The sequence below is a fragment of the Ptychodera flava genome, chromosome 17 (genome assembly GCF_041260155.1).
Source record: "Ptychodera flava strain L36383 chromosome 17, AS_Pfla_20210202, whole genome shotgun sequence".
NCBI lineage: Eukaryota > Metazoa > Hemichordata > Enteropneusta > Ptychoderidae > Ptychodera > Ptychodera flava.
The window spans coordinates 28,016,344-28,031,351 of NC_091944.1; the positions used below are offsets into that span (position 1 = coordinate 28,016,344).

General features: G+C 36.9%; 2 protein-coding genes across 4 annotated transcripts in view; both read right to left on the reverse strand.

The window, feature by feature from the left end:
• LOC139115965 (uncharacterized) overlaps positions 1-7,017 on the reverse strand; it is a 38,610-nt gene extending 31,593 nt beyond the window's left edge. The window contains exons 1-4 of the mRNA XM_070678442.1: positions 6,154-7,017; positions 5,431-5,558; positions 3,879-4,040; positions 3,485-3,635 (exon numbers count right to left, since the gene is read on the reverse strand). Of these exons, the coding sequence (XP_070534543.1) occupies positions 3,485-3,635; positions 3,879-4,040; positions 5,431-5,551 (434 nt within the window). The 5' untranslated portion in view covers positions 5,552-5,558; positions 6,154-7,017. The remainder of the gene's footprint in view (positions 1-3,484; positions 3,636-3,878; positions 4,041-5,430; positions 5,559-6,153) is intronic.
• Positions 7,018-8,771: 1,754 nt separating this feature from the next.
• Positions 8,772-15,008, reverse strand: part of LOC139115963 (uncharacterized) — a 66,052-nt gene continuing 59,815 nt past the window's right edge. For 2 of the 3 annotated variants that reach the window (XM_070678434.1, XM_070678433.1), the window contains exons 26-28: positions 11,061-11,195; positions 10,395-10,574; positions 8,772-9,203 (exon numbers count right to left, since the gene is read on the reverse strand). In XM_070678434.1, the coding sequence (XP_070534535.1) occupies positions 9,094-9,203; positions 10,395-10,574; positions 11,061-11,195 (425 nt within the window). In that variant the 3' untranslated portion in view covers positions 8,772-9,093. Of the gene's footprint in view, positions 9,204-10,394; positions 10,575-11,060; positions 11,196-12,224; positions 12,372-13,105; positions 13,322-14,429; positions 14,647-15,008 lie in introns of all 3 variants that reach the window. The other variant, XM_070678437.1, reaches the window with a different exon arrangement.

The following is a 15,008-nucleotide window of genomic DNA, read 5'->3' on the forward strand; positions in this document are numbered from 1 at the left end:
CAAAATGACGATATCGAAATTATATCACTCCATAAATTTTCGAACTTTCTTCCTGTCGCTTTGAATGGTGTCATTTTGACCAAACGTGGCGAATAAAATCCTGACATAATACCATTTAGTTTACACTTTTAATAAAAGGGTGTCACCACGCTACTTTTTACAATATCTCCAGGTGAAGGTAATATGCGCCATGTAAAGGGAGAAAATCTTAATTTTTCGCTCATATTGAATAAAAACCAGCTTCCTAGGGGGTCAAAATATGACAAGGTTATAGGTCACATGTATTTCCAAGAGACTGGGTCAAAAAATTAGGTAAAAGCGCATTTCAACAATGACAGGTGATGTTAAATACATGCGCTACAAAATAACCCATTTGCGGCAGGCTGGAGTTAAAACTGCGCAGAAACGTTCTAAAGCGTGTGCGCGTCCGAATTCGTCGCCCTTTACCTTAAGGTGGCTTGCTGGTAAGAAAAAATGAAATCAGGATTTTTCTGAAACTTTGTACAGATGTCAAGCTGGGGTAGATATGTTAAATAGTAAAATAAAAAAATATGGTCCCCATGCAAATTTTGGAGATATGGCGCCCTCTATGTTGTCCCGCGAAAACATTTAGCTGAAATTGGTTAAAATGTTGTATTATTCGATTAACTAGTGTTATTGAATAATAAAACTGAAATAAAGTAAAAACAATTTGACAGATTTTATACAACACAAGTCCCCGTATTGTAATATATTAGTTTTGTGATCTACTTTTGAAAATATCAGAAAATATAGCAACGTTTCCATGAATAGTGCTTTTATAAAAAGAGCAAAGTTTGGCCAAATTTTGATATTTTCATTACAAATGTCATGATCTGAAATCTACGTTTTCTTTAAACTCTCGTAAATTAAGCCCAACAATATATAGATTTCGAATCAAACGAAAAAAATGGGGGTCACCGCACAATTTTTTAAGATATGGGCATTTTTAATACAAAAAATGCTACACTGAAGCGCCCTCTAGCGACAGATCCCTGTTTAGTTTGATATATTCGAAACTTTTTTAATAGGTATTAAATAAAGTTTAGTTCATTTAAATACTGCAAATAATCCCACATTTGTCACACTTAAAACGGGCCTGTTACACAGAGTTTGCTATCTTGGTGTGAACTGTTTTGACAAACAAGATTTGAAAGTCGCACCGCAAAGTAATTGTATGCTATATCGCGACAAAAAGACCACTTCCGGAAAGAACGCTCGCGGAAAGAACGTTCGTACGCGTGCGCAGATACGATGCGCAGTACGAATATTCGCGTTACCCGCAAGCTACGTTAATGGAAGTCTGGATGTTTTAACGTTTGTCAAAGAATGTATCCTATAATACCTTCAATCTTAGAACAGTACCAATAGGACCGTTGTGTTGAAACGTCCCTTTAAAGCACCTTATTTATAGTACACCTTGTGACAGTATAGGGCAAACCAGAAACTATAGAGAAATAGTGACCTGCCGATTGAATAACAATCGTTTGATGGAGATATAACCTTTATTCATACCAAGAGCATTTTGCGTCATATTGATCGACATCTTGAACAGAATTTCGAGTTCTACTGGAAAGTAAGCTTTGAACATCTGATCAATCTAAGCTCAAACTATGATAGTTTTACCAGATTATACCAGATATGAGCGGAAATCGCTCTTATGTTTCATTTAATATTGCAGTATATGTAAATTGAACCTTTTGCCACAGGTTTGCAACTTCATTGAAATTGTGCTTCAAAACATCATGAAAATTATCCACCGCAGATTAATTCCTATTACAAATATGTAATCAGCTTAGGAGGAAATAATTAATTTATTTGACTGCTGTTCTTGTGTCAGCCTTTTACATTGCCTTTGGTCAAGACCTTCACGCTCATATGTAAAAACTGTAAAAGCCCACTAAATATGCAAAATAAGCTAACACGAAAATGGAAAAACTTTAGTGATGTCCCTCGAGTTATCCCATTTTGAAAGTTTATTAAATATTCAATTGTCAATCACTTGACATAGCAACTTTAATAAACTTTTGTCAAATCCTTCCATTGTATGTGTTTAACTGCGAATTTTCAATGAAGTGCAAATTATCAAATACCTGACGCGAATATGCAAAACCTCTTTCACTGATACATATAATCATTGCCTTTTCATTATCCATAGAAAGTTTCATAAACTTTGGTCAAAACTTTGCAGTTTTATATTCCTTTTTTGGAAAGAACATTAAAATATGCAAATATAATAATTGTCATTGTGTTTATTACAATGTACACAGCAAGTTTTGTTAACTCTGTTGTAGTCAGTTCACATATATATCCCTTATAAGGAAATTTTGTTAGAAATGCATATTGGTAATTTGCCGAAATCAAAATGTTAACTGACTTTCAATAAAGTTATGTCGTTGTATCTTACATATTTATACCAAGTTTAGTCTATTTTGATAAAGTCAATTAAGATATATCCCTAATTAGAAACGTTTATCAAATATGCAAATTAGATATTAACTCGCATACCACCCTTTATATCTTTCACGGCCCACATATAGACAGAAACACACACAGACGTACACACAGACAGACATGAGAACGACATCAGCTCACGTGTGTGAATGTGTGAGCTAAAAAACAAATGAAAACATCCTAGCAAACATTAAAATCTGCTTTGAAAGCCACCACAAAGCACTTTTAATTTTCAATCCAACAAATATATATATATATATATATATATATATATATATAATATAATATATATATATATATATATATATATATATATATATATATATATATATATATATATATATCAATTATGGCGATAGCCAGGAGGGCACATTGTACACACACACACACACACACACACACCACACACCACACACACACACACACACATATATATATATATATATATATATATATATATATATATATATATATATATATATATATATATATATATATATATATGTATATCCTTTAGTACATTTGATAGTGATGGAAATGTTCCATATTTTTGACGAAATCGGGCTTTTTCAAAAACTTATTGGGTTGAATTGCCCCTTGTATTCTCCTAAGCCCATATAAAGGAAATGCTTTGTTGGCCGTCCTTGGATTTTTGAAAAACCTACCAGTCAGCCAGAAAAAAAACAAACACAGACAAAAACACGCATGTATTAACATAGGTTTTATTTTTGTTTTTTTGTTTCTTTTCGAACAAAAATATTTTTCTTAGCAATAGTGTTATCATTGTGTTTGTTATATTAATTTTCTCTGAAAACCTACCAGCACGCGGACGGCAAACAAATAATTTTATTTAAAATGCCTAAGTTGTTTAACTTCTAAACTATTGCTACAAGTAGGGCGAGGGTCTGGTCAATACCGAGTAAGACCATTATTAGGCATGCATTAAGCGTATAATAGTTCAAATAAAATAAACACTAACATACACTCAAACTCAGGGCATTTATGAACTTACCACCATAAATGAACACAGTTTTCGTCATGTTGCGAATAGCCGCCATTATTAGGCTCGTTCGGAGCCCAGGCTGTGTACGTCAGCTCGTTAAATTCTGAATCCACCCAAACACCCTCTTCATATTCATCATTTACGTCAATCCAGAAGGCCCCTGTGAAGCAAATTGCCATACAATTAACTTTAAATGCAATGTTTTCAAACCAAGTTCTCTGTTATTTGACAATATGATCGTTATTAGAAGTGACTATCAGACATGAAGCACAGAACCAGCATATCTCTGAAATTACCATATTTCCTGAGTTAGACATACTTTGAAAGGTTCGAAAGCAAGGGGAACACAGGGTTGGTACCCGTTTTAATTGAAAATATTCTTATATGTTATTCGAGGTCTTACCTTTTTTCAAGAGTCTGTCACTATTTAGGTGAGTGGTAATAACATCTTGAGTTTCTTGATCTGGAATCTTCGCTAAGACAGAGAGTTCCACTTTGCAAAGTGAGTATGCCTCCCGCCAGGTGACTTCATCGACAAACACGTGATATGTTATCCCATTATACTCTTGAAGAGAATATCGTATTACACATTTCTATGAAACACGCTGCAGCCTTTACAGACACGTGATCAACATGTTCTTGGACTGATTACAGTAATGCATAATTTTCTCTACATTCGTGAACGATGCAACATCTAGACACAACATTCGAATAAGACGTGCATCACATAAAACGTAAGTGTCCATCAGCACTAATGCGAAACCCATGGCTTGAATACTGACGCTTCGATGACTGAAGGAATAATTGACAGACATTCAAAACCACGAAGTTCTCGAATGTTGTAATTTGTGCATGTATGCAATAGTAAGCGTTAATTGAAATCGTACCCATATTATGATATTTATCATAAAATAAAGGTTCTGCTTAATGAAAAGCTAAAAGCAAATAATAAATAAGAAAATACAATGTAATTGTATGTACTGAATATATGGATGTCAAAGCCAACGCATAGGCAAATATTTCAAGTAATTGACAATTTCTTAATGTATCTTCTCTCGTTGAAGCACTTTTGAAGAAATTTTCGTAAGTTTCATGATATAGATTCACTTGATGTTGATTCATCTATGATGGGTGATCTATGAACTCAATTTTATTGGAAATGTGTTATCGGTCTAATATTTTCGTCATCATTTTGTATGTCCTGTGCATTTTCAAATGATTTTCTCTCCTCATCCAATTTTAAATTAACGTTTTTGATTTATTTTCTACACATACCTTTCCAAACAGTCTTTAATGTGTACAATATTTTACTTCAAGTGAAACAATAAACACTTCTTGACACCTGCATTCCTTGGCATCCTAATCAACGCCCTTCTTTAATTGTTTTTTTTTGTCTGGTTTATTGTGTTCAACCTCTCAGAGGTGCTTGAGACGAATAAAGGATCATGCTATGGCAACTCCAACAAGCTTGCAACATCTGATGATTTGCTGCTAGCCTTCAGCAATTAGTTGTATAAGTAAGTGCATCAATGTCGTTATAATGTAATCTGTGTCCTGATATTTTTAAATAGTGTTTGTACATAAAGTAGCAGTCAAAATTCCCTTGCAATTTATGCGAATGTATGTATGTGAATACTGTGCATATGTTTATGTGAATATACCAAATCAAAAAGTCTCCATCCAAACAAAGAGGATTTTTTAAGCCTAGGAAAAGATATATGACCTGTCGCCATTATCCTTAAACAGATCTGAAGGCTGAATCACGCGTGACCCTTGAAACTTGGACAACAGGACGACGACCTAGAATGCGCATACACGGACAATGATCCTATAAATATTGCTCATCTCCAGTGTTGATGGCAGACAAATCTTGTATCCCTAACTGAAATCACAGTCACTCAAAAATGATTATCGCCTATTGATCACCATAAGCTGTAAGAGTTCCGTCGACTTACCAAATGTAAGATAAGCGCTGTCACTTGTGCTGTTATCGACGACTGCAACAGATCGTGGAGTTGAAATAAGAAGGCAAAGCGCAATCAGTAAAGAAGACAAGTTATGTGGTCTCCACGCCATTATTTGTCTGGATGATAGAAAGACACAGAAAGGCAGGCAACTCAAAAAACAATGTGGAGAGAGCGTTTAGCCGCATTTACCTCAGTCGAACGATAGATAGACGGGGTAGGGAGAAGATCAGATAACTTCATCTTTTTATATATATAGAAGAGATGGGAAAAAAGCATACGGACTCACTTCATGTTAACTTTGGAATATGAGAATTATTACTGTATTACAATTGTTACCATTGGTCTCACTTCCTTCTCAACGCATGTTATAACTTAATATGTCGATATTCTATCGAAAATCTAGAAGCTCGTTATCTTTTATCGAAATACTAGTCTTACAACAAATCGGAGACTGGTTGACCAGTTACAGGCACAATGCCTTGACCCCTGAATAACCATAACCACATAATCTACCGATCACTGCAATGATTAAGCTTACAGACGGCGTTGTTGTTTATTTCCTGCGACACCCGGCTGCGACACCAACATTTCCCCCAAAATTTCGTGACTACCGCCACACGTTAACAAAGTTCATACAGAGAGTTTGCGATTTCACAAGGTGTGAGTACTAAAACTTGCCTTAAACTTGATTTTAGGAAAATTTGAACTTACCCGAGTGTTCAGTCTACTCAAGCCCTCGCACTCAGCGGTGGTAGTGGCGAGGTTATCGCAAGGTCCGCTAATGTTTATAATCGGCGTTATCTCTGAACTGCCAGCTCCATGCAAATACTTCAATGTCCGGCAATCATTTATAATTGTTGACGTATGTCAACTGGTCCTTGAGGCGCTTTCCGCTGATTAAATTTGAGATAGCAATTACAGTCATTCGACATGTTGTCGTCCTTCGTGAAAATGGGGATTTTGTGTTGACTCAACGTGTAAGCTTATCTCGTTCGGTCGTTTGCAGTTTTAGAAGCTTATCTATGCCAAAAGCCTACTACAGTTTTCTCTGCTACTACTAAAAGCGCATTGAGATATATACGAAGCATTCAGTTTTTTAATTCAGCCTCTAGTTCAGGATGCACACATTTGCAGACCGTATTGTTATTGTTGACAAATGAAATCTGGTCCAGACTGGAATTCAAATGTAAACAAAAAAACAATGCTTTCTGTATATTCACTGTTGGTAAGACAAATAATGGTGTTTCAACATGCTTTCAGGAATACAATGAGGAACTGTAGCTGACATTTGGAACAAAAACAATGAACAAAATAGCCAAAATCCATTGTCCCGTTTGTCGTTATTTTTATCACTGATTCGAAACAACGATTTCTTTGCGAAGTACTCAACACATATTTTCTTTAAAAAACTCTAGTAAGCTTCCACACACGTATGTTTACCTACAAAATGCAGTCCCGTGAGCAAGAAAGATATCTATATATTCAGTGAACTGTCATTTGTGAATACCACAACTGCAGTCAAGATAAACTGAGAATGCATTATTGCAAAATAACAAGCAACCATTGGAGAAAAAAAATGACATTGTGCAAGGAATGAAATGAAGACTTCTCTAAAATGAACCGATACATTACTAGCATTATTAAATATGGGATAGGGCTCATTCAGTCAATTTGGAAAGTGAAGGGCAGCTGATGACCTAGAGCTAAGATCAGAGAATTGACCAAGACATGGACCCATTCGAAAGTTACTGAACATAGCAGAGTACCCGAGTAATGGGGTCAGAATGGAATCCAAGGCCCAAACACAGGAAGAATGACTGAACTGACCTCCAAAAAGAAATGTGTTGAAGGGGTACAGGATATAGAATGGACTTCATGAGGCACCGGCTGATACATGCAGAGATGTAGACATGGAGATCTATCCCAGCCCAGAGGACGATACGATAATATGATGCAGATTATGAAAATGGTCCTCCATGGGGAGCTCGAGAGGGACATGACACGACAAGATAGAGTATACTGCAGCACAGTAGATATAAGAATGTATGGTACAGGCCTGGGTGAAAAGGGCCTCAAGAAACATGTTAACTTTACATTCCCAGTTGGACAGATGACGCAAGCCGAAGGGATCATTTGTAATATGATATGGGCTCGGAGAACTGGGGTTTTGCGGGGCAGGTAAACTTTGTGAGCCCATAAGGTGACATAGAGATGGCGACTTGGGTGGACCTGACCCCAAGTAAGATAGGCAGCGATCCGACGGAGACAAGAAAACTCAACAGAACACTGCAAAAGTTCGGAGAAGGCCCTTCAGTCAAGCAGTGGAGTGAAAGGGCAATTGATGGCCTGTAGAGCCAAGGTCAGGCAACTGCCCAAAGTTTTGATCTACTCTGCAAGGCCGAAAGTGTGGGAACCGAGCAAAATTTCCGAAGCCCAAACTATAAGAACTGAATGAATAAGGGTGACAGAACAAAGCCCGATTGAGGCTGTATGCATAAAGGGAAGCTACAGTAAACAAAAAACAAACAAACAAACAAACAAACAAACAAACAAACGCAAATAAAATAAACAACCACACAAACAAACAAACACACAAACGAATAAATAACCAAACAAAACAAATAAGTAATACATAACAAATAGATAAACAAATATTTGACATAAACCGAAATAAATAAATAAATAAAAAATAAAAGATACGAACAATACATGCCAGTATTTAAAATGGTCAGACGTATTACCCACTATACTCCAATAAGAGGTGTGACTTAATTGCCGCCCATGCTATCATGATACCGTGGTCGATGATAGAATCTTTCCAGCCGCATATAAAATAACTGTCTCAACACAGGTGATTAAAATCCATACCAATTGGGAAGAACATGAATGGAGCTCACGTAATTACCGTGTCAAACGAATGTGCTATCAATAGAAACGCAAATTTCCAGAGATATCTAAAGTCATATCGATACCAGTTCTAGCCGTTTCTGGTCTTTGGCATGCTTTGTTTATAACTACCGGGATGTATATCTGGCGTTGAGCGACGTCAGTCTATTGAAATCGTAAGTTGATCAATCGCGAAACCCGTTTCGCCCACTGTAACAGGGTCCTTGAAAAAATCGACTCTTAAGACTTCAACATTCTTTTTTATACATTTTTGACCATAGCACCAAATTAATATTGTCTTCTTAGCCCTCAACGCCCTTTGTCAAATCATCTGCCCAACTGAATACGACGTCGACTTCTTATGCTCAATAATATTAATATCACGAGGTAGGAGAACTGTGAACCGATTTAGTAATACAGTAAAACACAGAAAACACCAGAAATTTCATGAGAGGAACTTTAATGCTCAATTCAAAATGTAGAACTTCAAACTATAGATGAATAGACAGAAAATTACACTGCGAATAAACGATATGAAAGCAATGAAGAGACAGCATTAGATCGATAACTTAAAGCACTACCTATGATAGGTTTCTTTTATCATATTTGCATACATTGATTATATTTTCTCTGTATTTCTTATTTAGTTTCTTATGATACTGTTATCAGTTCTATGCAGGACTGGTCGCAAGCAGCTTGTCGTTTAGTATGAATCGCGTTGTTGTATGTTGGTGAAAACTGAAGACATTCTTCTCTCCTAAATCATTACTGCAGCTGGTCGCTCGATTTACAGCATACTGCAACAGCCCACACGCCACGTGTGTTGTTACCCATGCTAGCTTCCCCGCCATTTATCGCTTTGCACATTCCATCGTCTGCAAAAACAGAAACGCCACATTTACCTTCTCTCGGTAGCAGAAGTTGAGGTGGATGTCATTGTAACCACAAAGATCCGCAGGCACTCAGTTCATTGCCAAGTCCACCCACTATGCGCGTGGTTTTCCCTCTGTCCTTCGACAATAGAGATGCTCGACCGTATGGCTCAATGACCGCTCGGCTCTCTCCCTGAGTGATATGTAGTGACCTAGCCGAATGATCAGTGAGCGACTTCATCGATCTGCAACGGTCGAGCATCGCTACGCTCCCAGAACAGAGGGATACTCGACACGCTCAGTTTGTGCCTGGTCTTTTTCATTCCTCCATTTAACACGGTAAATCGACCTTCATAATATCTAAGTGCACATTTCTTGAATATAAATGCATTCGAACGGTTACGTTAAGATCGTGCACTTGGAAATCGATAAGTTCTAATGGTCACTCTCTGTTGTTAACTACACCGGTACATCAGAACAACATCAGGTCTAACCTTCGTTCTTGCAACATTTTCAATCGGCTAAATATTGCTTGTGTGTGTTGAGAAATTTTTCAAGTTTTAAAAATTTGGTATAAGGTGAAGAAATAATGTGTGTTCAACGAGCAAGATTGTTTCAAACTTGGATAGGTAGGTCGGTATTATTTTCCCCTTATATATATAGATATATATATATATATATATATATATATATATATATATATATATATATATATATATATTATATATAGATAGATGTTTACATATACATGTAGCAGTTTTATGCATTGATCTTTGTTTTCTTAAGAAGTTATAGCCGTATATTAAATTTTCGATAGCCGTCACAGACAAGCACAATAAACTGAAGTGTGGCAGAATCTACTATATTGAATATTAATGCTGACCTAGATATGGCCCTTCATTGTCCTTTAGTGCATCTGCAGTGATGAATATGGTCGGTATAATTGGATGTGTGAAGATCTTGGGAAACGAAAATGGAGAGGCCTTGGTCGGCATATATTTCTTTTGTTCTACTACTTTTATCTCATCAGTTTTGGATTCTACGTGTCCAAATGCCTTTTAGATTTTGAGTCAAATTAAAATTGATCTGAATAAATTAGATACGGCCATCGGTGCCTTTTAGGCGCTTGCAATAAAATCTTTTTAGCCATGTCTCATTTTTTAGATAGTAAGGAGTTTCACTGAAGATTCTTACCAGTGACGTAGGCGCCATCAGTAACGCCCCAGTATGTGAAAACACTACATCCTGTCATAACCCAGCCCTCTTCACACTGGACGTGCGCAACAGCACCGGATGTACCATCGCTCCTGTGAGAGTAAATGTGTTGACACTGCAGACCTGGTGCACTGCAGCATGAAGCCTCAGACAACACACCTGAAACATTTCATAGAAAATGTACGAGTTTTGTATATCAATACAGAACTGTAAAGAAGCGACAGACTGGCAAAAATATCACCCAATGATAGCTTTCTCTCAGCTCAGTCTTCAACTTTTGCATGTAGATAATGTAACAAACGTGGCTTCCAAACGGTAGCTTATCATTACAACTATTCATCGTTTTTCACAATTTTCAAATTGAAATTATCTGTGTAAAGGAATCTAGTACATGAATATGAGTTAACAGGAGCGTAAATATTTAATGTACGACTCTTTTTTATATAAGTTTAGATGATCGTACACTTGCGATGCATATATGAACTTCTTTATATATTTAATATGTTAGTAAGAACGGTATGAAGTTTTAGATGGTTTCCGATGGAAAAGGAACAAACAACCAGTATGATACTAATATCGATAGCACTTACAGATTATACATCTAAAGGCCCTATCTACTATGATAGAAACATTATATTCACTGACCATTGCCATATATGCCATTTTGCGCCACACAACCATTCCTTACGAAGTCCATTTGGGAATTGGTCAAAAAGTCATCAGATACGGTCCATGGTCGGGCTCCGTCAAGCCACTGTGAGTAAGTATGCGCCATACAACCTTCAAATATGACCAAAATCGATGAGTCCCATAGGTATATTTGGACTCTAATAGTAACAAGTAAATTTGGAAGCCTCATCAAAGTTCTTGGCTATATGTTACGTGGAATTGCAAAAACACGTATATTTCAACCCAAGCTCAAACAGGAGGAGAAAAGATTTTTGGGAGGGGTTGGTTGGTAAAACTGATCAGTTGATTTGCATGAGAATATGCGCGGCAGAGTGAAATATTTATCTCGAGTTTGTGTTGCTAAAAGTTGACATTGATAGGTAAAGCATTCTATATATGTGGAAATAATACAGTTTTGGTCAGAGTGTGTCAGGTGAGTAAATGTTCTCAAATCTACATATCGATACAGCGAAATATTAAGTTGTGGTGAACCAATTGCAGGAATTTTGATGATATTCCACGCAAGTCGACTCTCACAAAGTATACGACGCAGTGAAAGTATATTTCAAAAATAACAAGCTAGTTTAAAATGTTGAATACAATTTATTCACGGCGTTTTATTAAATGCCTCGTATAGTATATCAAACGTCGCGCGCAACATAGATTCAATGGTAACGTGTTTATGACGTCGCGGGCCGCAAAGTCATCATTTGACTGTAGGCCTAAGTGAACCGGAACTAGTTTCAACTTGACTACTTAAGAACTTTAGAAATTGTCAAATTACATGTTTTACATAGGAAATATTGTTTTAACACATTATGCAAAAACATTCGATAAACCGCATAACAGTAATTCAGATGTATCAATGCGCAATTCGATGATGAAAATCGTTCTTTTTTCAAAAGATTTTTGTCTACAATGGAAATAAAGTATATGATTGTAATTTTTATGTAAACCTAAAAATTTTGAATGAAAATTATGTAAGAGAGGTATGTATTAAATACATTGTGGCTCGTACAAGGCACTATGTACCCTCGAAGCTGGGGACCATATGTCCACCTCACGTCGGGTACATGGTCACCAACCCTCGGGTACATACTCCCGTGTTTGGGATCTAATATATAACATAGGGACTGTAACCTAGAGTGCTAGTGGGCAAATCGTTGACAGACATATCACACATGGCTTCTGCTACGTCGTCATCCTCGGTACCAGACTTCTGCACAGATTCGATGTAGAGACATTGAAGACCCGACCACTTACAGCACCTTGCCACTGCATATACACCTATAAATATGAAGATTTGCTTAAAAGTGTGAGTAATAAATCACTCTTCCAGAGTTTTAATTACTCTGAGGATTTCGTCAACTTTTAAAATTTCACTTTTCGGACCCAGTGGATGTCCTTGATAAACTTTTTTAAAATCAAAATGAAAATGGACACTTCATATCTGTGAAGGTACACCTTATGAACAGCTCAATATCAAACTGCGAATTTTCTTGGTCGGAGTTGAGCTATAACAAGGAATCGGTAGAGTAACTTTGTTTCTTTGTTTAAATACTCTAATCTTTCCTTTGGTTTGAAGACCATGAAGTGTCACATTTATCACAACTGCTCGGATATCATCAAATAGGCTGAATTCTATAACGTGTTGGCCAATATATCAGTTACTATAACGGAGCAAATAACAAAGACTTTCATTGAACGGCGTATTTTTATTATTATTTTGACCAACAAACTGTAAGTTGTAGAATGGCTGTCTGGATAACACATTCAACTATGCTGTAAAATACGATTTGACTTGGGGGATTCAGGTTTGTTTAAATATAACGAAAAAGTATCTACTTTGAACTTAACAATCGATGAAGCTGTTCCTTTGTCGTAATGTATTTATTTCGGACTCAAAAGATATACGCTGCAATTATGTTGCTTCAATTTACACACAGAAAACAATATCTAGCAAACAGATGTTCACAAAATGGCCGACAACCGACCGTAGAGGTCAGTCACCAATGACTTACCGAGTCCACCTTCTCCATTCTGAGCGACGCACGTTGGTTTGGATGTCACTTGGATGATTCTTTCTCCGTCCCTGGTGCCGTGCGATTCACTTCCCTTCGTTACACTGTTGCATGACGTCATCACTTCACCTTCATCGCATTCGATCTCCACTTGCATGTCATCACTAGAGCCTGATTTTTCAGACCAGCGACTGACACAACTGGGGGCTATCCCACCTGATATCAATTTGAAACAACAACACGATTGGAACTAATTTGGGATAATTGGACTTTCCCTATTTTTCAAATTTCTCAAAAGTGTGAGGTGCCCTATAGCTGAATGCTGCAATATTGCAAATTACTAATAAAAACAATTGTGTCATGTAAAAAGAAAAGCAGATGAGATTTCATTTGCAGATTAAATCTACATTACTTTACCATCCAATCATCCCAAATTAGTTCCAATCGTGTTCAAGTAAATTAACCTCTCTGGTTGGATGTTTTGTCACACAGAATTTCATAGTTCAAACTTTCGGTCTTCTTACGTATGTGTTAGTCGGCTTAGCCTCAGTGCAGTCATAATGTGCTTATCATTAGGAATTCTTTATTTCGTAGATCGATCAACGTGTGCGGACGTGTGCGGATGCTTCGCGCAAATTGATTTTTCCCGCAAATTTCTCACAATTTTTTTCTATATTCTACTACCTGCTGCAGCTAGGATTCAATACCTATTGCTGTACCAAAACCTACCATAGACATCGTTTAGGGTATGTCTTGGAAAAATAAGGAGGAAATGGGGTGACTTGCTTTTAAAGACGTATGCTGTTACCCTCATCGCCAGTCAAAATGTGTTTATAACACACGCCATTCACAGTCGTGCATAAGAAAATACCATATTAAAAACTTGTAGCAGGTGAACGTCATTTTCCCCGATAGCGCCGCAATACTTCTTCAAAACGTTCAATGCACCTTTGATTATCGTTTACATCTGTTTCGAGTCCTTGTTGGGAACCACAGTATTCAGTTCTTCTTCAGAAAGAAAGATAAGCTATCGTTTCACTCGGCCGCAGACGATTGCAGTGTTACATTCCCGTTCGCGCTTGCGTTAATGTCGTTTTTGAAATTAGCGGGCATCAGTTATCGAATTAATGCCTAAAGACATCGTTTACGTGGATCAGCACAAAAAGAACGCAGCCCACGTGACTATCATTTGACAAATCAGAACACAGACTGCGGATTAGGGTTGTTATAATACAAACTGTGCAGCAGATTGAGTATTAGATGTATCACAAATGTTGCGTTAAAAGCATTGCATGTGACAATGTAAGAAATGAGAGCAACTTACCCCTTGACTTTGGCTTCAATGTAATGCTGAAGCCTTCACCTTGTTTGACTTGACTGGCAGAACTGACAAACTGAATCCACATTTTGTTTGACTCCGCAACCGTCGATGTCGTCATCGTGTTGGTGATAGTGAATAACTCATTGAGTCTGAGAGTGTCACCTGTTCCAATGTAGACATTGGCGCAGCACGTCTCTAGATCGACTTTATTTACAGTAACCTGCAAGAAATGTTACTTAAAAAATTGTTTCCACTGTGAGTGGGATTGATGTAAGTATGCGTGACCTTGTAAGTACTATGAGAGATATCAGGTCAAGTATGATTCGCTTTCTAGAGTGGGAAGTATTAAATAATGCTAGATATGTTCAAAATGGACGAAATGCATTTGTGTCATCAAACGAGAGTATGTTTTGCCAAAAATGGCACAATTACACTCTTGAAAATGGCGTTGCTTACGTCTAACAAACACATATTGTTGATGAGTTCAAAGAGTTCTATTAAGTCAGTTGAACAAATGTATCCATTAAAAAACGCGAAATATATTGATTGTGATTGTTGTGGCAGTTTCTCTGTTTTGCCAAC